At 41.7% G+C, this 27,594-nt stretch overlaps 1 protein-coding gene across 2 annotated transcripts; it reads left to right on the top strand.

The window, feature by feature from the left end:
- Positions 1-771: 771 nt before the first annotated feature.
- On the top strand, positions 772-27,594 carry stx3b (syntaxin 3b). Of its 2 annotated transcripts, none has more exons than XM_017473819.3 (10): positions 772-1,154; positions 11,626-11,700; positions 11,809-11,908; positions 16,102-16,176; positions 16,437-16,507; positions 16,611-16,719; positions 18,524-18,597; positions 20,595-20,729; positions 23,083-23,193; positions 26,666-27,594. In XM_017473819.3, exons 1-10 carry the CDS (start codon positions 1,125-1,127, stop codon positions 26,741-26,743), a joined length of 858 nt encoding a protein of 285 aa, XP_017329308.1. In that variant the 5' UTR covers positions 772-1,124; the 3' UTR covers positions 26,744-27,594. The 2 variants fall into 2 exon arrangements, with proteins under 2 accessions (XP_017329308.1, XP_017329307.1); XM_017473818.3 differs by lacking the exon at positions 26,666-27,594 and adding an exon at positions 24,399-24,501 and having other exon boundaries at positions 773-1,154.

Genomic DNA, 27,594 nt, shown 5'->3' with positions numbered 1-27,594 from the left:
CAATCATAGAAATACCCATTCCTCTTTTCTGTTTTTTATATATACATATACTCATTTACAGGTGACAGAACTCAAATTCTGCCTTAATCTCAGGACAGTAAACTGAAGCCAACTGTTAATAATGATTAATTATTAACTTGTTTGTCCGGTCCACAATTCCGATATATCTAAATGATTTTTTTTTCATTTACTAAAATGACGTATTTATTTATTTGTGTTGAACAGTGTTTTTGCTTACAGTGTGATTTGGCACTTAAACTGAGTTCTGGATTCAACTTTGGTCTTCCTTTTGTGATCATTATGAGGTGTGAACAGGTTTTCTCCATATCAGTTACATCACACTTACACCACACACAAACACACACACACACACACACACACACACACACACACACACACCTTAATAAGGGCCTCATAGGTGATGAGTTATACAATGGCTTACTGACTGTGATCCAATATGGAGGCCAAACTGAACAAACCTCTCTGTTCACTGTTTCAGAAAAAAAAGAGAGAGAGGAAGAGGAATTATTTAGTTCAGTAGTTACAACACACACACACACACACACACACACACACACACACACACACACACAAAGTGAGAGAGAGAGGTCAGCAACATTTTCATACGTGTGTCACCTATTAGAACGAATAACGTCACACACACACACACACACACACACACACAGGTAGGCTAACACAAACAAGGCGTGTCTACCTTACCAAGCGGTTTGCATAGGTGTGCTAGTGCGCATGCGCGGAAGGACAGGGCTTAGAGTTTTGTGATTACATACAGAGAGAGAGAGAGAGAGAGAGAGATTAAGCGTACACAACTGGTGTCTTAATCCTCTGAGCGGATAGATTTAGACGGAAAAACACCACAGGTTTAGGGCACAGCAGCCATTTTTATGGGCCGTTTGTGGATAAAGAGCACTTGGAGGAGGAAGACGGCAGCCTGAGGGAGAAAAGAGGAAAACTTTTTATCTGTTTATTTATTTTTTTTTTTTTGGTCCTCGGCTTTTCACTTCCCAGCTGCTGCGACTGCCCGCTTCACTTTTTCACCTTGTGTCTTCATTTCCCGAGTTACTTCATTTGGTAACGGTGACCTCCACAGCGCGAAGGCAGCGATGAAGGACCGCCTGGAGCAGCTGAAGGCGGTGAGTGCGGCGGTCAGATTCAATCTCAGGAGATAGTTCTTGATTAAAAAGCGGGTTTTCGAGTGAAACTCTCGAGTCCAGCTGCTCTTTCAACACCCGAAGGTCTTAATGAAACACTACAGGGATGTCCTGTCACACTAAAGGAGGAAAAAAACCCGTTTAAATAAGACCTTCGACTCAACTTAGTCAGTGGCTGCATCCCAAATAGGTCTTCTAGTGCACTATAAAAGCCTTTTAGTCTTTTAGATCTGAACGAGCCCTTATCTGTCATTTCTATCAAATGTAGGCCCTTTGTGACTTAATAATTGATAATGGAATTAATAAATGAACTAATAATAATAGAAATAATGATAATGGCAGATAGGAAATGTTCATCATGGAAAAGGTGTGATGAATAGAATGATAATAGATTTGTTATTGGCCTTCATGAGTAAGGGAGGAGAGGATTGTGGTCAGCTGACTCGGCGTGTTGAGGTCACGTGAGAACATGTGACAGATTGTCCTTCTGACTTATAATGTAAGTACAGTATAGATATTTGTGGAACACCCCGATAGATTAGTATACTGGACAGTTAGATAGAGAGAGAAAGAGTGATGAACTGACAGACAGAGAGACAGGACAATGTCAGACAAAGAGATAGAAATCAGACAGACTGATAGAACGACTGACCAACTGATGGACCGACAGACCGACAAAGAGAGAGAGACAGACCGACTGTCAGACAGACTGGAGTACAGACAGACAGTCCAAAAGAAATACTGATCGACAGACAGAAAGAGAGGCAGTTTGATGTCAGTCAGACCGACCTATAGATACAACAACAGATTAGCAGAAAGACTTGACCGTCGGACCGAATGACAGACCGACCGACAGACAAACCGATGCACAGATTAGATAAGATACAGTAATACTTTATTAATCCCCAGATGGAGAAATTAGGGAAGATACAGACCGATAGACCAACTGATAGAACAACAGACAGACAAACACAGAGACAGGCTGACTGGAGGACAGACAGACAGAACAAAAGACAGACAGGACGACCGACAGATAGACGGAGAGATGAACAAACCAAGAGATCGATGGACAGACAGAAAAACAGAGAAGGAAAGACTAACAGAAATAACGAATGACAGACAGAACAACAGACAGATGGAGCGATCGATGGACCGTGAGAAGGATAGACAGACAAACAGAAATACCAAATGACAGACAGACAAACCAAGATACAGATAGCCAGCACGAGAGATCAACGAACAGACAGACAGAAAGACAGACAGTGAGAAGGAAAGACAGACCAACATAAAGACAGACAGACAGAGAGATTGACGGTCAGTGAGAAGGAAAGACAGATAAACAGAAATACCGTATAACAGACAGACCAACAGAAAGACAGACAGACCGAGTCCCAGACAGACAGTGAGAAGGAAAGAAAGACCCAGTAACACACAAAGTGAAAGAAACAGTCAGTAACTGAATGAAAGCTCAGAGCCTGAAGCAGGATTTGTTGCTGTGCTGCTGTTTCCCTGTCAGTTAAATATTTTCCTCAGCGCCCGTGTTACCTGCAGTCTCCTGGCAGAAATGCACGACTACACGCAGAAATCCACGACTACAGACAGAAATGCACGACTACAGACAGAAATCCACGACTACACGCAGAAATCCACGACTACAGACAGAAATCCACGACTACACGCAGAAATCCACGACTACACGCAGAAATCCACGACTACAGGCAGAAATCCACGACTACACGCAGAAATCCACGACTACAGACAGAAATGCACGACTACAGACAGAAATCCACGACTACAGACAGAAATCCACGACTACACGCAGAAATCCACGACTACAGACAGAAATGCACGACTACAGACAGAAATCCACGACTACACGCAGAAATCCACGACTACAGACAGAAATCCACGACTACAGACAGAAATCCACGACTACACGCAGAAATGCACGACTACAGACAGAAATCCACGACTACACGCAGAAATGCACGACTACACGCAGAAATCCACGACTACAGACAGAAATCCACGACTACAGACAGAAATCCACGACTACACGCAGAAATCCACGACTACAGGCAGAAATCCACGACTACAGACAGAAATCCACGACTACACGCAGAAATCCACGACTACAGACAGAAATCCACGACTACAGGCAGAAATCCACGACTACAGGCAGAAATCCACGACTACAGACAGAAATCCACGACTACAGACAGAAATCCACGACTACACGCAGAAATCCACGACTACAGACAGAAATGCACGACTACACGCAGAAATCCACGACTACACGCAGAAATCCACGACTACAGACAGAAATGCACGACTACAGACAGAAATCCACGACTACAGGCAGAAATCCACGACTACACGCAGAAATCCACGACTACAGACAGAAATCCACGACTACACGCAGAAATCCACGACTACACGCAGAAATCCACGACTACACGCAGAAATCCACGACTACAGACAGAAATGCACGACTACACGCAGAAATCCACGACTACAGACAGAAATGCACGACTACAGACAGAAATCCACGACTACAGGCAGAAATCCACGACTACACGCAGAAATCCACGACTACAGACAGAAATCCACGACTACACGCAGAAATCCACGACTACAGGCAGAAATCCACGACTACAGACAGAAATCCACGACTACACGCAGAAATCCATGACTACAGACAGAAATGCACGACTACACGCAGAAATCCACGACTACACGCAGAAATCCACGACTACAGACAGAAATCCACGACTACAGACAGAAATGCACGACTGCACGCAGAAATCCACGACTACACGCAGAAATCCACGACTACAGAAGCGTATAGAGCAGGTTCTCTATATCTGTGTGCGAGTGTTTGCTTGTGCTCATTAATGATTACGATGTACTCTTATTTGCGTACGTCTGAGAAAGGAGATTCGAATTCAGAGCAGATTTTCACACACTTCTCTCTGAAGTGAAGCAGAGATTTTACACCAGATTATACACTGTATTATACGATGTGTGTGTTGTCATGTCATATTAGAATCCTGGGTGTTTTACTTCGTCCTCTGTTTTCAGAGATCCGTCTCTGTAATGTTTAACTTGCTGGTGGGGCTGCTTTATTCTTCTGCTGTGTGCATACAAGCTTTATTTTGAATGAACACACGCGCACACACACATGACATAAGACAAATCCTCTGGCAGGCTCTGTGAGTCAACTGTGGGACTCTCAACAGCTGAATATTGTGTGTGTGTGTGTGTGTGTTTATGTGCCTCTTCTGTGGATTTCCAGGAAGCCTGAGTGATGACCTCTTCATTTAAACACTCCGCTTTCCTCCATTCACACTCAGGGCACATTTTTATTTTTATTCTCAGTCAGCGCACACACACCTTTTGTTCTGGGTCTTGTTACCCGGGTAGGAGAGATTTGTGCTGAGCTAGTGTTAAACAGACACATCTCTCGCTTGCTCTCACACACACACACACACACATACGCAAACACACAGTCTCTCTTCAGGAAGTCTCACGTAGCCTTATCTCCCTGTCTCAGCTTTTCCAGTGCATGCTGTGTGTGTGTGTGTTTCTCGGTCTTTTTGACCTTCACACAAGCACATTGTGTTCTCAGTTTTATAATTCTTCCCATGTTCATGTGTTGCTTCCCTCTGTTGTCATTATTAAAGGAAATCTCCGCCCTGAAGCACAGTCCGTGTGTTTCCCTCGAAATCTTTGTGTTGTCTTTAGTGATTCTGCATTTTCATTATTCCTGTGAGAAGGTGTGCGTGTGTGTGGGTGTGGGGCATGCTGATGTCACAGGAGCACATTTGTAGCAGTTATTATGCCAAAACAGCCAGATTTTGTTGTTACCACCTAAAAAAAACAAGACAGCAGGAACCTCTTTTGTCACACAAGATAATCCATTGGACCGAGTGTCCCAGAATGCAATGCAGGTATAATGATACATTTATGCTGAGTTATGGCAGAAATTCAGCTCGGTTTATTAATGATGAGTACTGATGAGGAGGTGAGTGATGGCACCAGGATGCACTACGGGAAGACGGTAAGCCGGTGGAGGCAGTGTGATGCTCTGGACAATGTCCTACTGGGAAACCTTGGGTCCTGGCATTCATGTGAATGTTACTTTGACACCTACCACCTACATAAAAACTGTTGCAGACCATGTACACCCCTTCATGGCAACGGTATTCCCTAATAGCAGAAGCCTCTTTCAGCAGGATAACGCCTCCAGTGACATTGCAAAAATGGTTCAGGAACGTGACAAAGAGTTCAAGGTGTTGACTCGGCCTCCAAATTCCCCAGATCTCAATCAGATCCAGCGTCTGTCGGATGTACAGGACAAACAAGTCTGATCCATGGGGGCCCCACCTCACAACTTACAGGACTTAAAGGAGCTGCTGCTAACGTCTTGGTGCCAGATACCACAGCACACCTTCAGAGGTCTTGTGGAGTCTTGTGGCACTAGGGGACCTACACAATATTTGGCATGTGGTGTTATGGCTAATCGGTGTATATTTCAACAGCTGTAAACAGTATTTCCTTCACAAGCCTCTCTGCATCATGTTGACTATTATTAGACTTTGCTACATAATCTTTTAAAAAAAAAATATGTTTATTCTTAACCTTTGATAATGTGAAGCGTTCACCGTAAGTCCCTGTAAGTCGTTACTATAGAAACGATAAACCTGTTATTTACCTTACAGCCGACACTACCCACCGAGCTGCTGTTATAGAAAACTAACCCAGGGCTATAAATAGGAGGTAACACACAGGCCAAATTCCCTTAGTCATTCATAACAATGGGTTAGACCGAGGAATATAGCTGTGATGTGCGGCAAAAGGTTGTTGAGCTTCACAAAATGGGAAGTGGCTATAAGAAAAGCAAAAGCTTTGAAAATGCCCATTTCCACCATCAATAATTAAGAAGTTCCAGTCAACTGGAAATATTATGAATCAACCTGGAATTGGACGTGTGTCTATATCGTCTCAACGCACGGTGAAGAGGATGGTTTGAGTGGCCAGAAAATCTGCAAGGATCACAGCTGGAGAACTGCAGAAGTTAGTTGTGTCTTGGGGTCAGAAAGTCTCCAAAACTACAATCTGAAGTCACCTACATCACCACAAGTTGTTTGGAAGGGTTTCAAGAAAAAAGCCTCTACTCTCATCCAAAAACAAACTCGAGCGTCTTCAGTCTGCCAGACTCTACTGGAACTTCAAATGGGATCGAGTTCTATGGGCAGATGAAACCAAAATAGAGCTTTTTGGCAGTAAACACCAGAGGTGGTTTTGGAGCACACAGAGAGGTAGCCGTATGGAAAAGTACCTCATGCCCACGGTTAAATATGGAGGTGGATCTTTAATGTTTTGCGGCTGTTTTTCTGTTAGAGGACCTGGACATTTTGTTAGGATACACAGCATCATGGACTCTATCAAATATCAACAGATAGTAAATGAAAACCTGACTGCCTCTGACAGAAAGCTTCAAATGGGTCGTGGTTGGATCTTCCAGCAGGACAATGATCCAAAACATGCATCAAAATCGACACAAAAATGCTTTACTGAGCACAAAATCAAGGTCTTGCCATGGCCATACAAATCCCCTGACTTGAACCCCATCGAAAACCTGTGGCGTGAACTGAAGAGGAGAGTCCACCAGCATGGACCTTGAAATGTGAAGGATCTGGAGAGATTCTGTATGGAGGAACGGTCTCAGATCCCTCGCCATGTATTCTCCAACCTCATCAGGCGTTATAGGAGACTCAGAGCTGTTATCTTGGCAAACGGAGGTAGCACAAAGCATTGACTAAAAGGGTGCCAATAATTGTTGCACACCTATATTTAACAGTTGTTGTTTTTTTATTTTGATAAACCTGTGTTGTGTTTGCACTTGTTTGATATCCAAGAGAGCAGAGTATTTTGGGGAATTTTTGGAACAAAAGATCAAAAAGTTAAATGATAAAGACAATTTCTCACAGCCTTCTTTGCTCCTATTTACCAAGGGTGCCAATATTAGTGGAGGGCACTGTAGTGTTAAGAATTTCAAATATAAAATGGTTCTAATTTGTTTAGCACTTTTCATGGTCTCTAGTTATGTATAGTCATAATGTCTTTGTTATTCTTTTAAAACGGTACAAAGTAGCCAAAAAAAAACCCCTCTTCAATGGGTAAGTGTTTAAAATCTTTTGACTTTGTGTGTGTGTTGATGAGTGTCTGTTAGTGTGTAGTTGTGTGTAGTAGTCTGCAGTAGCCAGCATAACCACCAACATGATGACGCCAAGAAAAACGGTTATTTTGCTTCAAGTGCCGTTTTACTCGGACTTTGAGCTTGACAACTTGTGACTCGCAGCGTGCGTCATAAAAACGACATTCACCACCGGGTTTCTTCGGTGTTCCTGAAACTTCCTTCCAGTTTGTTGCTCAGTCATAAACGATATTTTTAAACAAACTTTCCAAGATATTTATGAAAGTCCCTGCCACTTATCTTATCTTATACTCGGACTGCTAGCCCAATCTCAGCATGTATGGCGGACAACAGATAGAAGCTAATCAACTAAAGCTGAATCCCAGTGAGACCGAGTGACAAAAGATGTGCGAGTATTTTCCTTACCAAAGGAAGGCGCATGTACAGAGGACAGGAGCAGGAAAAAGGACGCTGACTGTTTATACCGGAAAAGTTTTAGACCCTATCATCAAGAACGCAGAGCATGGGTCTGGGGACAGGGACGATGAGATGTACGCTTCAGTAGTCCGTATCATGTGCGTCCCGAGGATAAACTCCAGTCACAGAATGATGGACGCTTTGGCACAATGTGGCTTTTTTCCTGATTTGATATTTTCCAATGAAATACAGTAAAATAATGAGCATTTTCCAGTTTATGGAGAGTAGGCGAGGTGTAATGTTATCAGCTGGATGGTGGATTTTTAAGAGATTCTGCAGTAGTGTGTGGTAAAGAGTAAAAAAAAAACAATAACACTTCAATAATATTGGTTAAAAAGTAAAAAAAAAAAAAAAACACTTCCAATGACTAAAGCTCTGTTTAATCTTTTGAGACAAAATCTTCATCCGTTTTATACATTTGGCTGAAAACCGTTCATGAGTCGTCATACGCTCTTTGGCGTACCTCAAACTATAATACCCATAATGCAGTGGACCTAAACACTAACCCTTTACTTTCTAACACTAGTGTACGCAATGTTTTCGTTACGCTCCAATGCTAAATGCGTAATAGTTGGCAGGTCTGGTAATAAAATAATAATAACATAATAATAATCGGCGATCGACGTCACTGGATATAATGGCAGTGCAATATAGTGAACGGATGATAATGTCGGTATATGGCGTAAATCTACTTTTTTTTTCTTTCCATTTTCTCCCCAATTTGGTCAGTTCCCACCCACCAGCCAGATCTCCTCTATCATGCGTCATACCACAGCTACCACCCAGTGAGGTTGAGGGCTAATGCTTGCTTTGTCTGAGACACGTGACACCAGTCGACCGCATCATCTCGTATTGCTGCTCATGCTTTGTAACACGCATGCTAGCGTCATATCACCCTGCAGTTCACGCCTGGTATCCCACTGAAGCTAAGCAGGGTTGAGCCTGGCCAGGATGGGAGACCTCCTGGGGAAAACTATGGTTGTTGCTGGAAGTGGTATAAGTCAGGCCAGCAAGTGGTATAACCCCGGTGTCCTGGTGAAATTCCCCCAATTGGCCCTTCTCTATCATGGCCCCATAATAATCCCCATTGTTGAATTGGCTACATCACTCTCTCCTCTCCACTAATGGATGGTGTTGTGGGCATCCTGGCGCACTATGGCTGCCGTCGCATCATCCAGGTGCATGCTACACACGAGTGGTATGTACATAAAGTGCTTTAAGTGTCTAGAAAAGCGCCATTTAAATCTAACTGTAACTAACGCGCTGAAGAAAGTGCTATCCGCCCTCTTCCACATACATGTTCACACAGACCCCCACGATTGGTTAATGTCACTGTGATTGACTGACAGGTTAAGAGTACTCGCAATCTCCCGACCATAATGCAGGAGCCCTGCAGGATGCGCATATGCATCCGTGCAGGATTTCGCAGAGTTTTTTTGTGATTGTTGCGGCCAAAATGCTTGATTTTTGCAGATGTGTTTTGTTTCTTTTCCTTTTTTTTTTATACAGAAAACTACTTGAATTGGTGGAATTGGTTTTCAATAAACGAGACCTTTTTAGCTGTACTCATGTTCGACGCACGTGAACTGGATGCGTGTCGTGACGACGTCACATGCCCAAATCTTGAATTTTTGAAAAATCGCACGCTCCCGCGAGTATCGCGAAGCTTGCTTTATTTTGCGTTCATTTCTGCCAAATTGCAAATGCTTGGAGGGACTGAAAACGGATCGTCGCAGCTGATCTAAACCCTCGCTTCATTTCATATTTGCATATACCACAACGTGATGATTCTGCAAATAACTTTGTGAAACAGCGACGTGATCATATCCCCGTACGTCACACAAACATCCGGGTTTGCAGGAGAGGGAACCACTCTATAAACTCGCTCAGACGTGGGGATTTCTAGACATACAAATGATCAAAGTGGAGATAGTGTCTTACATTTTCGCATTGAGAATATGGATGAAGGGATATTTTCAGAAAGAGTCTGGATTCGTTTCCGCCTACAGCTATAATATAACAACTCGAACGCTACATCAGCCAGTCTTTGTTGCGTATCCTCCTTTTTGACGGTCTCTGTTCCTGTGTCTTATCGTCTAACGTTGATACATTAGAACTTAAGCTAATCTCAGAGGAAGAGCTTGTACTGTTCTACGAATCCGATAGGTCTGTTAACCTGGATGTACGTCACGAGTCTGACGCATCTTGAGAGGGATGGATTCAAATCGCTCTAAAGTCATGGAGCATGTAGTGTTGTAATCGGGTGCAAACAGATTTCCCCGAGCCTTCAGTTTGCACAGGGAGAGATATGAGCTAGCATATGGAAATGTTTAGTAAGTCAGTCTGTCCTTTTAAAACCCTATTAAATAGAAGTTTGTGCCTTTTAATGAGTCACATTCAATAAGGCTAATTCCTTTTTAATTCACTGGACACGATTAAATGTGTGTTTGTACAGCGAGACGTCTTTAACCCATAATTACTGATGTGTGTTGTATGAATGAAAGTGTGTATACTGCGGGGTAATGAAGTCATGCTGGGATGTACCGACTTGTTTCGATTCAAATCGTACAGTAAGCACCTCAGGTCAAAGTGTATTCGTTCAGCTGAAAGGTGAGGACAGGTGTATTACTCACACTATAATCAATCTCTCAAAAATCTGAATGTCATTATTGCACACCGGAAGTTAATGTAAACTTTAAGTAAAAGCTCCAGTGTTTGGATGGTTTTCCGGAAGATTCCCTGAACACGCTCGATTCTTAATCCCGTGTGTCGTTACCTGGGTGTGTTTATGTTTTGTGAGAGTTGTTCACGAGTCCCGTGTTCGTCCTGAGCGGTTAAACCGCCCACTGTTCTTCAGAAAAATCCTCCAGGTCCTGCACATTCTTCACTTTACCAGCATCTTCTACATATCTGACTCCTTTCCTTTTAACGGCGGCTATATGATGTCGAGATCCGTCTTTTCACACCGAGGACGACTGAGGGACTCGTACACGACTGTTACAAAAGGTGCGAACGTTCACTGATGCTCAAGAAGGCAACACGATACATTAAGAGCCAGGGGGGTGTAAACTTTTGAACAGTGTAAATTGTTATTATTTTGTCTTCTGGGAAACGTAAATATCTTCTGTAGCTTCTAAAAGGCAATACTAAATGGGCGGGGGAAATAAGATCTGTAAGCAAAATAGCCATCACAAAACATAAAAACATCATGTCGTCGATCATCCAGGTGACGACACACAGGATTAACAATCGAGCGTGTGTAAACTTTTACACTGGTTCGTTTGTGTAAATTCGGTTATTATTGCGTCTCGTGGACTTTATGTAAATATCTGTTATGTGAAATAGCTTATTCAGGCAGCACTAAATAAACAACTAAACGCAATTTTTATGGTCCCTCTTTAAAAAAAAAAAAAAGCAAAACTTCCTGTATATAAACTCATGATCTGTAGTTACTGGAAGTTCCAACAAGCAAGCACTTATGCAACATGACATGTCATCACACACCCATCTCCGTCCTTTCTCATACAGAACCACATATCTAACACTAATCTAACACGCCTAATCCAGCTAATCAAGGTCTTCAGGATCCTCTGAAAGTTTGAGTCAGGTGTGTTACGGTTAAGAAAAGACAATACAGGGATTAGACAGCTAGTTCCCGACGTCCTTTTGTATTGACGTGAGGTTGCAACTCGTCATGGAGACACGTGCATGTCAAGCTAAGACCGCATATATAACCATCTGTCATATGCCAAGACCTTCTGTATTTACTTTTCACAGACGTGTGACCATGACGACGAGGACGTGTCGATCGCTGTGGTTAACGAAGGGTTCATGGATGATTTTTTTACACAGGTAAGGTCATGACCATATTAAACAAGCCTTGGGTCCGAGACTGTGTTGTTTATTATTATTATTATTATTATTATTATTATTTGTTCGGAATGTTTATCTTTGTTTCAGATTGAAGAAATCAGAAAAGGCATCGACAAGATTGACGAAAATGTAGCTGAAGTGAAGAAACTTTACTCCGTTATTCTGTCTGCGCCGACATCTGATCAGAGTAAGACACACACACACACACACACACACACACACACACACACACACACACACACAGTGGGAACTGTGAACCAGAACGCAGTTTCAGACGCATTATTCAATGGTATGTTCATTACAAATATTCAAATAGCTTTTCTCGATTATTTAGTTCCCTTTTTAAAAAAACCCAAACAAGACATCTTGTTCCTGGTTTAGTTCTTTTGTCCATCACTGTAAGTACATTTTAAAAGTGCACAAATTCAGTCCACTTTCACAGTTTTGTAGGGAACGGTGGCTTAGTGGCTAGCACGTTTGCCTCGCACCTCTGGGGTTTGGCGGCTCGATTCCCGCCTCCGCCCTGTACGTGCGTGTTCTCGCCACGCTTCGGGGGTTTCCTCCGGGTACTCCGGTTTCATCCCCCAGTCCAAAGACATTAGTTGGAGGTTGATCGGCGTTTCCAAATCGTCCTTAGTGTGTGAATACGTGTGTGATCGTGCCCTGCGAGGTTTGGCACCTCGTCCAGGGTGTCGTGCCCCGAGTTCCTTGGGATAGGCTCCGGGCTCCCCGCGACCCTGTGTAGAGGATAAACGGTACGGAAAATAGATTTCATCCCGACCGTGGCGCAGGAGCGTTACAGGCATTTTGAGCACTGATATGTGATTACAAACTGAATTAATTAGACTTCTGTCCATTTTAAACATGCCCTGTGTCTTTCCAGCAACTTGATGAAAGCTTGACATTCCCCGTGTGAGGAAATCACACTTAACACTAACAGGGTATTAGTTAACCTTTACCGGCGTATTAGTTAACCTGGCTCCTCACACAGTGCGATGTTTGCAGGAATATACCCTCGGCAAGTCTCAAATAAATAAGGTGCGTCAATTAATAAATTATTTAAAGAAGGTTCTGTATACTTTCGAGGAAATGTACGTATGGCGTCTTAAAATAGAGGTGTTAAAGTATGTCGTAGGCAGATAACCCTCATTTTTGTCATGATTTTTCCATCATTGTGGCTCTTTGCTCGAATTCAAGCTACTGAAACGTGTCATGGATTTCCCCAGGACCCATAGTCAAACACAGAAAAAAAAAATACTTAATTTAGTTGAACTACTTCCACTGGGAAATGTAAATAAACTGGTCGCTTTGCTAGAACAAGAAATGGGATGATTGATTGATTCAGATGAGTTTCCCGCAAAATACGTATTGTTATTCAAAAATACCATGACAATCTCGATCCGTTTTGTAATATTATAACTGTAAATATGGGTTTATGCAAGGACACGTGACCTTTTTAATATCTCGTTTACTTTAGCTAACCTACCCTCTGTTAGCTGCTGAAGGAGCCCGTAAGGCCGCAGCCGATTCGTCCGACGGTTAACGCTGGATCCGTGCAGCCGTGCTGGTATTTACAGTCAACACACCCTCCAGCCGTCTAAAGAACACACCGCAGCTCTTCTGTAGAACGTTATAGAGAAATGTCATCAGGTTTAAACGGTATTGACGGTAGCTTAGAAACTAATGCTAGTTCAAAGCGGTCAGTTAAACTATGCTTAACGCAACACTAGAGGTAGAAAAAGTTTAACTTGCAATAATAATAGTAAAACGGGATGATAATACAGAGTGTCCCAAAGGTGTCCATACAGTAGACCTTGAAGATGTTTTCCAGCACCATCCGTCGTCAGAGGATGTTCGTGGACGTCCACTTCTTCTTGGTCGGGTTGCAACACTTCTAATCTTTTTGAATTGGTTAATAAGTTTGGCAGCAGTGCCGTGTGTGATTCGCTTATAGTAAATATGGACATAACAGTTGGTGGAGTCGCTGTCGGTTGCAGCCTCCCTGAACATGTCCCGGTTAGTGTGCTCAAAACAGTCCTGAAGAGCAGACATGGCTCCCTCTGGCCAGGTTTTCACCTGCTTCAGAAGCGGTTTGGAGCGTCTGACGAGCGGTCTGTATGCTGGGATTAACATAACAGAGATGTGTTCTGAGTAGCCGAGGTGTGGGGCTAATGTCTAAACAACATCCAGCGTGTTCACCCCTCTCGTCGCGAAGTTCACATTTTGATGGACTTTAGGGAGCACTGATTTGAGATTAGCGCTGGGGGGAATGTATACTATTAATGTGCAAAAGTATTGGCACCCTTGGTAAATATGAGCAAAGAAGGCTGTGAAAAATTGTCTTTATTGTTTAACCTTCAAAAAACTTTCCATGTACGTCATAAAAAATAGAACTTTTAAAAAAAAAAAAAAAGCTAAACTTTCCCTTAAATATGGAGACTTTTGAGACAGACTGTAGAAGAATTCAAATACATGTGAACACTGCAGATCATCAGTTACAATCGGTTTGGTATCCAGTGTTTAGTTTTTTTTTTCTTTCAGAAGAGCAGCTTCTTCTCACGTATCAGTTCAGTTTTTCGGTTTCTCACAATCAGTATCGTCAGTTCTGAAAAGTCCTGTTTGCTGCTCTCTCCGAGCGGCCTGCGTTCCTAATTTCCCTTCACTGCTTCTCGGTTTATTGTGCGAAACCTTAGGGTGCACACTGTGTGTTTGTGGGGTTTTGCGAGTGCGATATTATCGGTTTTTATACGACGTTTCCATAAACAAATGTCGAGTAAGTGACATTTCACACACAATATGGCCAGATGCTTTGTTTTGTTTTTGCTCTGCTTCTGGAAACAGATCCCGAAGAAGCTACACTCACTTTATAGCCCTTCGTCCAGCTAGCTAGCTAGCTAGCTCACGTTGATTCGTACGTTCCTGTTAAAAGTGCGTCCGGTGAAATCTGCGTCCCTTTTTCCTTCTCATCTTCCTCTGACGAGCTTTCGTATTTGAAGTCAAAAGTTAGATTCCTGAAAATAGCGTGTGCCATGTCCACTGATGATGTCGCAACTCTACTGTAGTAACCCTTTCAAAACTAGGAAGTGGACGTTTATGTTGTTGGAACACTGACGAGTGTTTGCATTGTTACTTAAAAAAACAAAACAAGCATAATCATTAATATGGTGAAGTTTTGGACATTTATGGAAGGAGTCTCCAGTGTCAGTGCTTTGTAACAGTATGTTTTCCACCACAGGCAACTTTATAGCAGCTAGAACTTAAGTGGTAACAGGAACTAACTCCTATCTCGGACATTCTACAGCATGTAACTAGACAATGGTTAAAAGAATGACATGTCATTGGCAAGAATAAAAGAGGAAGAGGAAGAAGACAATGCACCTGGATGTGTAAATAATGGCACTTGGAACCACCCTGTTGTTGATTGTTTTCCTATAAGAGCACACCTTGTTATGTTACTTAATAACTTAATCATTTTTCTTGTATACTACAGCGTTTGGTAGATTTTTGTCTAGCAAGTACCCAGCAGATATTTTTTTATTATTTTTTTTGGATATATCTGGGATTTTAACTCAAACTTCATGGTTCACAGTGAAGGCTTTACCTTGTAAACACACACAGAATAATAATAATAATAATAATAATAATAATAATAATAATATGGCAAATTGCTATCAAAGGTGGATAAACAATGCTCACAAAAGCACACAGTTTAACTTTGTTTTTATTTAAACACAATTTGTCAGAATCCTAATAAATAAAGAAATAAAATAATTCCCTTTTTGCTTTTATTTAAATGTACTGGACCATCAGGGAAAGTGTCGACCTGCTGAGCAAAGGGAAAGAAAGTGTGCGTGGCTCAGTGCTCGCAGAAATGAGCGCACTTGTAATGTTCATGTTCGCTCATAGATGTGCATTTAAAAAAAAAAAAAAAAAAACAACAAAAACAATTATTATATTTAAAAATGTCAGATTACTGATGACTATTGGATGCTTTTTCCATCAGCCAGTCATGATGTCTGTCTACTGCAGTGCCACACGATGCCCCGCCCCCTCAAGCTTCTACTATCTATCTACCACAATACGTGTGGTATTAATACAGGATATCACATCACCCCAACATGTTCGCATATGAGAATATTAGTGGTATGATTTGCATAAAATAAATCAGTCGTGGGGTTTTTTTGGGTTTTTTTTAAAAATGGTTTTCTTCCTCACAGCGGGCTGTTACCTTGGTAACTCGAGCCTAATCTGAAAGAATCTTTAGCAAGAACGTAATCGTCTACATCTTGGTTGAGGGTTAGGTGTATTTCACTCCTTCTGACCTGCACAGACTTCTATGCTGTGCTCCAGTCTTCTAAATGTTACCTAATTTTATTTCAGAAACACAAGATGAGCTGGAGGCCCTTACCAATGACATTAAGAAAATGGCCAACAACGCACGCAACAAGCTGAAGAGTAAGTGTGGGCTCTATGAGCATGCTGGGTAGCGTGGTGATGTAATGTTGGATGAAGCGATCTTTTATCAGTATGAATGTCAGAAATGAGAATATATATATATATATATATATATATCTCACTTGGTCTTTGAATCTCGACTCAGAAAAACACAGCTCAAGTGCTTCGTATCCATGTGGCAGCTGTACCCGCACTGCTGCTTTAGCTTGGAGAAAATGTGTGTAAATATTGTTTCTGTGTGTGTGTGTGTTTGTGTTCAGCTATTGAGAGGGAACTTGAGACGGGCGAAGAGGAGAGAGTGTCCGCTGACATGAGAATACGCAAATCACAGGTTAGTGAATGCCGTCCCGTCATGCAGCATACACTCGTGTGTATACACACACATACATATACACACAAAGAGCTGGATACCATTTCATGTCGTTTTCTCCCAGCATGCAGTTCTCTCCAGGAAGTTTGTGGACGTGATGACAAAATACAACGAAGCTCAGGTGGACTTCAGAGACAAGAGCAAAGGACGCATCCAGAGACAGTTAGAGATCAGTAAGACTTACACACACACACACACACACACACACACACACACACACAAAGCTAGAGTTGTCAGCTTTCTTTCCCTTTCGAAATACTACTAGTATAATTTTTATGAATGTTTGTCTATTCATTGTGGGGAAAATCACATGTATGTGTAAGATGCCTTGTTCTAAATTGTATAATAAATCTCCCACTAAATATCACTTGTAGGAAAAAAGGTTTGGAATAAAAATTTTTTTTTTTTCTGGTTTTGTTCCCCTGAACATATTTCCAAGTCAGTCATTGCGTTTGAAATAGCTTTTTATTTTTATCGAGCACGTAGTGTCTGTCATATATAAGGTTTACAACGACATTATATTCTATCCTATGACAGACATGGTTAACATTTTTACCACGAAGCCCACTGCTTAGTTTTCAGCGATCCCTTTTACCGTGAGCAAAACATTACTAGTGTAAAGCTACGTTCACACAAACAGAGGCTCGCAGCGACGGAGCGACCGGAGACCATTCGTTTTCAGAGAGAGCCGGCGACATGAGCAACAGCGGATAAATGTGGGCGCGTCCAGCAACGTGAAAAGGTTGAGAAAACTTTATTCAAGCACGGAGCGATTTGGTGCAGCGACTACCGATGGGAGTGAAGACAGCAGCGCACACGTGATCCGTGACCCGCCATGCTTCCTACGAGTTTTGTGCGCTTTCGGCGCAGATAAATGGCCGCAGTGTCAAGCGCACACGCTGCTCCTCCTTCATCTCGTAGGATATGATGCGTATATACACTTGTGCGTTTGATACCTATGCAAACGCTCTCCGTCCAGAGTTTTTCATTTTAGAGACCAGAAAACCGTTTTGTTGTCAAGAGTGGAATACTATTTGCGCCACCCACTGGTACATGTTACTATGGCAACCAGTAGTAGGCCCGCCTACTTCGACTTCATAGTACAGCGACTTGCAGCGATAAAACCGCTGTGTGTGTGTGAACGTACCTTAAGATGGAAGAAGGAGGCGGGGACGTCCATAGAGCATCAGTTAATACGAAAGAGTTCAAAATACCTTTTATCTCATCTACCCTTTTGTAATTATGTATAAAAAAAACAAAAAAAACAACGCTTTTCGGTTTACTTTGGAGTACGTTCCAGCGGCGCTCCCACACAAAAAGGATGGCAGCACATCTGATACCGTAAATATACCTCGCGCTCCTCTGAAATGTCTTGCATCCAGCAGCTCGAATACGTCTGTCCTATGTAGCGAGCATAAATAGCGAACTATTAGCTTCGTTCCGGCTCAATTCAATGGTTCGCACTAAACATCAGCGCTCTCCGAACGAATAAGACAAACCGATGTAAAATGTACATAACTATATGCGTCGAATTATAAACTGTATGTAACCCCGTAATTAGAATTCTGTCGTTATACTTGTGTAAATATACGACTGTGGTAAAATGATAGGCTCTTGATTATAACTTATTAGAATACTAAACCGTTTATAATAAGTAAAATAATTGAGATAACTCGGCCATTTTGGCTTTCTGTTTCAGCGCTGTAACTCGAACATAACTCCTTTTTACAAAACCTCAAACTGCTTCCTCTCTCAAAGCGTCGTGGTTTCAGAGTGTCAAACTGACAGCATCTCTTTTATTTTCCTCTCCATTTTCTAACCTCTACAATTTGAAGTAACCACTGTAGTATTATTCAGTGCAGTTCATGTTTGTTTATAGGTAGTAAATTTACTAAAAACCTGATCAAATCACTAAGTACAGTGCAAAGCATGAGTTATCAGTTGAAACGTAACACTGTCCTGTCTTTCCCTCTTTAGCTGGTAGAGTCACTACTGATGAAGAGCTGGAGGAAATGCTGGAGGGGGGCAACGCATCGGTCTTCACCGCCGGGGTAAACTGTGTGATTTTTCTCTGCGCTTGTGCGTATACAGTCCGACGTCTAGTCTAGTTAGGTCTCACACCTATTAATCAGGAGTCCGAATCAGAACAGGTGGAAAAAATACTTTTTGTTCGTTTTTCTATTTGGTTTGGTTTCTTTTTCTCTTCCAAAACTATTGGAACAGCAAGGCCAATTCAGTGGTTTCGGGTTTGAGATCGAAAGATAAATATGAGAAGAGAGTTTCGGATTTCAGCTTTTATTTCCTGGTATTTATATTTAGACATGTTAAACAACATAGCACAGGGCACATTTTTTATCAGTCCACCCAATTACCCAGGTGTGTCTGTTAGATTGATTGCTTAAAAATACAATAAATATCTCGTCCGAGCATCTACTCTTGGTTTTAGACTTCAGTTTCGCCCGTAAAGACCGTATTTGTTGTTGAAAAAAGGATAAACCAACATGAAGATCAGAGAGCTGTGTATACGAGAAAAGCAAGGGAGATTTGATACCTTCTGTTCGGTTGCCATTCGGTCCGGTTTCTTTTCTCTCTACGTATAATTAAGTGAGCCAGAAAGAAAGAGGAAAAAAAAGCACTGGCTGAAGGGCGTATAGGACTGAAAACTTCCTTGGTTAAACTCTTTCAATCATTGGTTAGAAATATGGCGACGGAAAATGGTAAACAATGTTTTACCATGCGTGCGGAGGAATCGTAAAAATCACTCGAGCGTGAAGAACACTGAGGCGGTGCTCAGTACATGAACCCGAACATTAAAGCAAAACCTTTTATACTCGCTATTTTTAAAGTGCACCTGTTATGGTTTTTCAGATATTCCCTTTGATGTAGTGTGTTATAGAGCTGCTTGTGAATGTTAAAAAGTCGGTAAAGTTTAAAAAAATCAAAGTGCACGACAAACTGAGTTATTGATTCCCAAAAGAAGGAACCGATTCTGAACGGCTGAATCGAGTCGTTAGTGATTCCAGACTTACCTCCTGTACTAACCTACGTAGGTTTGTAACAAAAAGCCCCGCCTCTGGTCTTCATCGGCTGCTCGCTGACAGACGGAGCTGAAACTCGTTACGGTAGTGGGCGTTTCCTTTTCGACACACGCTAACAGCGGTAGACCAATCACAACAGACTGGGATGTCTGGCCAATCAGAGCAGAGTATGCTCTCTGAAAGGAGGAGTTTTGAATGAATCATTTAGAACGGATCATTTAACGAGTCGTTTGTGACACGGGGGGGGGACGACATTGCTGCAGTTTAAATTATGAGCACGTTAAAGTGTTTTTAGACTTCGGATGCAATGAAATCTATTGTATGAGACGTTTAAAACTAAATTAGGCACGTTTTCAAAACCATTAGAGGTGCGCTTTAAGTCTTCGTGCAATGTTTTGTTGACTGAGTAATTCCCATAATGCACTGCAGGTCTATGAGACTTTTTCGACACTGTTTACGGAAGTAACATGATCTAGTGTTGATACAAAGTGTTAATATTAGCTATGTTATCTCAGCCGTGGGAATAATAATCTTAGCAAAAAAATATATTGAGACCAATCCCAGTATTTAACCTCTGACTGTTCTTTGCTATAAATAACACATTCCGTGTTCATTAATAGACTTAAATTGTGTGCTGCATCCGCCGTGAAAGAGCTGTTACTATAGAAACGATAACGTATTAGAGCGAGCTCGTTAATATAATCCTGTGATTTAAATTAGAGCCAGAACCAGTGTTCGAGCTACCATTGGTGCAAACGAAACGCCTTTCATTTGACCAATCAGATTTGAGAATTCAACAGCGCTGTGGTATAAGAAGGTGGAACATATGTATCAGCCTCTAGGCAAGTGAAAACAGTCGAACGTATTTAATAGTTCCGATTATGAAATTGCGGTGGTTTTGTTCTGTTGAGGAATAATAGATATTTAAGATATTTCCACCTTACTTCCACAGCTTTCATACAGAACTGGGTTGAAAATGAGCCTGACGTGAAAATCTTTGCACGTTTTAGATCGTAGATTCGGGAATCTCCAAGCAGGCGTTGAGCGAGATCGAGTCTCGTCACAAAGACATCGTACGGCTGGAGAGCAGCATAAAGGAACTGCACGACATGTTCGTGGACATCGCCATGCTCGTCGAGAGTCAGGTACACGCCTCCGTTCATCCCTCCGTCAACTCCCTCTGCGTCTTCATACATTTCCTTTTCGTCAGCCGCCTTCAGAAAGACTTCACATCTATTCTTCATTTTTCTACCTCCTCTTCTTTCCCCCTCTTTCCTCATCGCAGGCATTTTATCTACTTCCTGTCTTTTTGTCCGAGTTTTCCTTTTCTCTCCGGCTCCTCGCTGTGATTGGTCGCTCACTCACTCGCTCTTTAACCCTGAGCCACTGTCATCTGCTTTCCAAATGTGAGTTTCCCACACCGGATCCCTTTCCCTGACTTTCTTTTTCATATGCTTCATGTATTAACACATTCACTAAAACTCCGAGGTAGTACATATTGATTAAGCTTTAGCATTCATTCGATTTGTTTATAATCTAGTACACAGTAAAATAGTGTTGATCAAGTTGATTTTTATTTTGCTTGTTAAATGCTGGCTGAGGGGAGAAAAAAAAAAACCTGAGAGGTAAGTGGTTGCATTTTTGTCACGTGTTATATCCTGTTCGGTTTGCGAATGTCAAATGTGTCAGAGCGTCTGAAAGTGTTTTTCCATTGCACATTCAAAAACCAGACCTATGCCCAAATGAGAACGAGTGGAATTTTGGTAACGTTGTTTATTTGTCTATTATAACGATGACAATAAAGCAGCTGCGTCATCATTACGGCAGATGACAACGCCTATGCAAGTTTGTAAACTCGATGTGATCTTTTAAGTGCAATGCAGGGATCATAAGCAGAGAACTCTACAGAGGTCACGACACAGATAGACAGAGTTATGGAAGGCATATGGGTAGTCGCAGTACTCAAGAACAGGTTCAAAGTTACAAGAAACGTGAACTAAGAAGCTAGGAAAATAAGGCTTCGCTACGAGACATTGACGCAACAGGGTGTAAATAGACAAACTAATTTAGAAGAATTAAACACAAAACAGGTGATCACACTCGGGTAGCAAGTCAACAACTGTGGAAACCAAGCGAACATCAGCAGATACAGAGTGAAGCAGAGTTGTTCCTCTTATACAACAGCGATTTTTCGACACTTATGATTTCAAGATGTTATTTGTTGATGAATAAAATAGGAGAACTTTTATTTTAATGACAAAAAACCAGCACCAACAAACCAGACTTACTTGCTTTAGCTTCTTTGTTTTTATTCATTATTTTTCATTATGTTTGCCTTCTTATTCTGTGAAGTGGTTTGTGTAGCCAGTTAGCAGCAAGGAGTGCTTTATAGAGGTGGACAGATAGTGGATTTTACCGATACCGATACCTCGTCGGGCGGTATCTACCTGCCGATAACCGATTAATCAACCGGTGAAAACATAACGCTCAAAGTAAAATATTGCTGAGCTTTAGTAAAAAAAAAATAAACAGTACGGACTGTAGCATGAAAATGTACTGTACTTATTAAATGAATATTAATATATATATACTAAGAACTATTAATACATTTTAAAGTAAATAAAAGATATACATCCAAACTGAACCAAAAAGTAACACTCCAAATAAATAGAAATAGGGACAGCCAAAATTATTTTTTAAAAAAACAACACAACAAAATGTTGTCAGTGATTGCCAACCAATCAATCGACCTCTAGTGCTGTAGTTCCTGATGGTAGCTTGAGCAACAACCGAAAAACATACAACTGAAACTTTTGGTACTGAAGAAGTGCTTTGTGGTGCCAAATGTTTTGCTAGTTTGTGCAGTGGAAAAAGCCTGAAAGTAAGTGAGAGAGTTAGCTACAGTTTTTAGTTAGTTAAGTTACATTTATATAGCGCTTTTCTAGACACTCAAAGAGCTTTACATAGTATTGGGGGGGGGGCTCTTCAACCACCACTAGTGTGTAGCATCCAGCTGGATGATGTGATGCAGCCATAGTGCGCCTGAACTCCCACCATACACCAGCTATTAGTGGAGAGGAGAGAGTGATGCAGCTTATTCAGAGATGGGGATTATTAGGGGGCCGTGATAGAGAAGGGCCAATGGGGGAATTTTGCCAGGACACCGGGGTTAATGACCTCAGTTTAACATCTCATCTGAAAGCATAGATAGTGTCCCTGTCATTATACTGGGGCGTTAGGCCCCACACAGACCACAGGGTGAGCGCCCCCTGCTGGCCTCACTAATACCACTTCCAGCAACAGCCTTAGTTTTTCCCAGGAGGTCTCCCATCCAGATACTGGCCACGCTCAACCCTGCTTAGCTTCAGTGGGAAACCAGGAGAGAGCTGCAGGGTGATATGCTATAATATCTTAATACACAATATATTGTTGCATGTTTGCTTGTGAGTGTGTGTGAGCACGTGCTTCTGTCTGATCATGTGCGTGTTTGTGTTTCAGGGTGACATCATCGATAACATAGAGGCGAATGTGTCAAAATCAGTGGATCATGTTGCAGCAGCAAAGATTGAAACAAAGAAAGCAGTCAGGTATCAGACCAAAGCCCGGAAGGTATGGAACAAACACACACCCTCACACACCTTAATCACATAATAACATCACTGCTCCTGCTGTCTCTTCCCTTTTTCTTCTCTTTCTCTCTCTCTCTTTCTTTCTGTCCTCCTCCATTTCTGGCTCATCACCTGTCAGGGTGGAATTATTGACAGGATTGAGAGCAACATGGACCAATCGGTGGGCTTTGTCGAGCGGGCGGTAGCCGACACTAAAAAAGCCGCCAAATATCAGCAGGAGGCGCAGCGCGTGAGTGGCTGAGACATATATGACCCCGCCCCCTCTGCCCCGGCCATTCCTCAAACTTCTCACCCCTCCGCCACACGTCTATATTGTGAACAAACGTTGTGATCTTGCGTTCGAACCGAGCTTCGCATTGTAACATCTCTTTAAAATGCGCATTTCTCCACCCACCTCTTCTATCGAAACCGGTTACCACACTTCGAGTACCGTCGCTATAGAAAAGCGTTATACACACGACAAGTGGGACACGCCTTCCTGTAGTGAAAACAACACAAAGGAATCCGCATGAAGGTTGTCTGTAAATACCCAACATCTTCTCAGACATCTTGTAGCCATGGATGAGTTCACGGACCCCCCCTCGGTACAGGTCTGTTTTCTGAACGTAACCCAACCGTTCCGTTTCGTGTGCAGGATGTGGTTTGGAATGCAGCTGTAAGTTCCTTCTGTATGCTTATGGACTTGGCATGAGATTAATCGACAAGGTGGAGAATGACGCAGCACAATCCACGTTATGAACTCTCCTACCAGAGAGGGCGCAATTTCAAACTCGTCCATCCAGCGGACTGTTTTAGTCGTTGGTTAATAAGCCTTATGCCATGTAGGTGTTCATTATTTAACAAACAAATGCATACAGGTGTTAATATTATTGTTTACTTACCCGGCGTAATGTAAATTAAGCCTGTACACACTTATTTTCTAGACTGTATACTCTCTCTTTCCATGTTTCTCTCTTTTTAACTACATATTTCAGCGTCTCTGTTTTGTGTGCGTATTTGTGTCAAGCTTTTCGTTATTCTGACTCGGTGTCGCTTGTGTGTGTGCTCTGTACACACTCTGTATACGCTGTTTTTGTTCAAATGTCGGTAAAGTATGTTTCTTTGGTCAGCTCGAGACTAGTTAAAATAGTAATCAGAGGATCTGAAACTAATGCCAACTGTGTGTGTGTGTGTATGTTTTCACAGAAAGTGGTGATTATAGTGTGCGTTGTATTGGTGCTTCTTGCCATTATCGCTTTGATAATAGGACTGTCTGTAGGACTTAAAAGGGCGTAAGCCACTATAGCTGGTGAGTAAGTATAGGAAAGATGTGTGTGTGTGATAAAAATGGGGTACGGTGGAGGTGTGGTGCAGAGTGTGTGTGTGTGTGTGTGTGTGTGTGTGTGTGTGAGAGAGAGATAAAAATGGGGTGTGTTGGGGGTGTGGTGCAGATTCTTAATTTCATTGTACATGTGTATAGTGACAATAAAAGGCATTCATTCATTGTGTGTGTGTGGGGGGGGGGGGGGGGGGGGTTTAAGGGTGTTAATGCATTAGGTGAGGGTAAGGTTTTAGGTGATGGTGTTAGTTTTCAAGGTTTCTTCCTGCCTCCTGAAAGTAGGTTGATTTTAGGCTTGGGTAACTGTTCATTAACATGCGCACACACACAAACACATCAGTTAAGCCAAGAGAAGTACATACAAAGTAAGTAAGAGAGTACATACAAAGGGTTAATTACCAAGAAAATGTTTTGTTTTGTGTTTTTTTTTTCTCCAAAATTATGGCTTTACTGTACTTTTTACTGCTCCACCTTTTGTACTGTTAAATCCTAGAAGTGAAATCGACTTGGAATTGGCGTTATTTTTGACATGGGCTTATTTGGGAAACGGCTTTAATTTGGATTATATGTCAAATCTTTAGCTTCTCAAACTTTTCAAATTTAATATCATTGGCAAATTTGGTGACTAGCTGAGGTCATGGGCCTTATAATTAGTTGCACTATTTTGCCCCCTAGTGGAATAACTAGAGACTACAGGTGCATCTCAAAAAATTAGAATATCGGGGAAAAGTAAAAATTTTCCAGTAATTTAATTAAAAACGTTGAACTTTCATATATTCTAGATTCATTACACATGAAGTGAAATATTTCAAGCCTTTTTTGTTTTAATCTTGATGGTTACTTCTTGCAGCTCATGGAACTCAAAAATCCAGTATCTCAAAAAATTAGAATAAAGAATTTATAATACAGAAATGTCGACCTGATGAAAAGTATGTTAATTTATGCACTCGATACTCGGGCGAGGCTTTAATCCTTTTGTATGAATTACTGCATGAATGTGGTGTGGCATGGAGGGAATCAGCCTGTGACACTGCTGAGGTGTTTGTTATGGAAGTCCAGGTTGCTTTGATAGCGGCCTTCAGCTCGTCTGTATTGTCGGGTCTGGTGTCTCTCATAGATTATGGGGTTCAGGTCCGGCGAGTCGGCTGGCCAATCAAGCACGGTAATACCATGGTCAGTAAACCAGTTACTAGTAGTTTGGGCAGGTGTCCAAGTCCTGCTGGAAAAGGAAATCAGCATCTCCATAAAGCTCGTCAGCAGATGGAAGCATGAAGTGCTCTAAAATCTCCTGGTAGACGCTGTATCGACTCTCGACTTGAGAAAACACACTGGACCAACACCAGCAGATGACATGGCAACCCAAATCATCACTGACTGTGGAATCTTCACACTAGACTTCAAGCAACTTAGATTCTGTTCCTCTCCACTCTTCCTCCAGACTCTGGGACCTTGATTTCCAAATGAAATGCAGCATTTACTTTCATCTTCCCCGTGATTGTGGTCGCGTGTACTGAAACGGACTGAGAGATTAAAGCCTCAGGAAACCTTTACGGGTGTTTTAAGTTAATTCACTGATTAGAGCTCTTCTCAGGTCGACATTTCTGTATTATAAATTCTTTATTCTAATATTTTGAGATACTGGAGTTTTGATTTCCATGAGCTGTAAGCCGTAATCATCAAGATAAAAAAAAAGAAAGGCTTGAAATATTTCACTCCATGTGTAATGAAGCTAGAATATATGAAAGTTTCACTTTTTGAATTAAATTACGGGGAAAAATGTAACTTTTCCACAATATTAAATTTTTTTAGATGCACCGGTGGCTCCTTTTTTTAATTTAATCTTTCATTATTAAAGTCCACAAGGGGTTTTAATTGAGAACATGGATTCTACATTTGAACCAGCCATATGTTTGAAACTCCTGGCTTATATCATTACACTAATGATAGAAACTATTTCTGTGCTAGATGTATGACATTACCCAAGCCTAGTTCACACCTTGTCTGCTGCATTAGCATCTTGCTTTTCCTTTGCCATGGCTTCGATGGGGTTACCTGCTCTAATCTTAATTAGCTGTTTAGTCATTTAATATCATTGTTGAAACTGACTGTACTTTTATTCTTCTCTCTCTGGTAGAAAATGATCATCTTGGGTGTGATTGGTGCTGTGGTTTTGGTCATCATCATCATCATCATACTCACACAGACACTCTGAGACCACACCCATTTCTGTGACTCCTCCCACTCGAGTCATTTATCCACCTGTGGCAATCCCAGTCCCTCTTTTTCTCTCTCTCATCCCTGCTCGAGAGGTGAGACAGAAGTTAAACACCCTTCTCATCCGTCACTGTGTTCTCCTCTCCTGCCCTACACGGACGGACGGACGATTCCTCACCCCGACTGTTTGAAAGCGTGCTTTCGTTTAAAGCACGTTGACTGCTGGGGCAAATCGCAGAGCAAATCTGTTTTGCGTAAAGGGACTGTTTTGTTGAAGTATGGATTATACGGAGAAATAGACCTCCACGTTCCAGCCTTGACATTTTTAATAGCGTCTTCTACACCAACGACTTGACTAATCACCCATGGAACCTAAAGTGGTGTAACTGTATTTGTAATTTATTATTATTATTATTATTATTATTGTTTGTTTTCTTCCTTTAACATCTTTATCCATTCAGAGTCAACCTGTCATTTCACATGTGACATTTCATATACCTCTGTGGAAAATGACCTTTTGTGAGCTTTACATTTGTTTTCAAGAAACACTCGGTGATCGTTTATAGAGCTTTGGGAACACTTTTATCACCTGAAATTTCTGTCGTAAGAGTCCCTTGTTTGGATCAAGGTCCATATATAATGATATGTAATAATTTGCGTCTTGAATGTCTTCTTTCAGTGGAATTTGGTTAATAATAATAATGGAACTTATAAGCTTTAATGAGATTGACCCACAAATAGGAAGGATAAAGTGCAATGAAGTTGTGTTTTTAAATTGTTACGCTTTCCTGTAACAAACAACAACAAAAACTAATGTCACGTGAGCAATAAATGATTTTATATTTGTAA

This window comes from Ictalurus punctatus, chromosome 8 (assembly GCF_001660625.3).
Source record: "Ictalurus punctatus breed USDA103 chromosome 8, Coco_2.0, whole genome shotgun sequence".
Classification (NCBI taxonomy): domain Eukaryota; kingdom Metazoa; phylum Chordata; class Actinopteri; order Siluriformes; family Ictaluridae; genus Ictalurus; species Ictalurus punctatus.
This window is presented reverse-complemented; position numbering and strand designations above follow the sequence as displayed.

Excerpts from the sequence above, each read along its gene's own strand:
- stx3b (XM_017473818.3), top strand. The coding sequence starts at position 1,125 with ATGAAGGACCGCCTGGAGCAGCTGAAGGCG. Across the intron at positions 11,701-11,808 it reads TGGATGATTTTTTTACACAG|ATTGAAGAAATCAGAAAAGG; the intron begins GTAAGGTCATGA and ends TCTTTGTTTCAG. Across the intron at positions 16,508-16,610 it reads TGAGAATACGCAAATCACAG|CATGCAGTTCTCTCCAGGAA; the intron begins GTTAGTGAATGC and ends GTTTTCTCCCAG.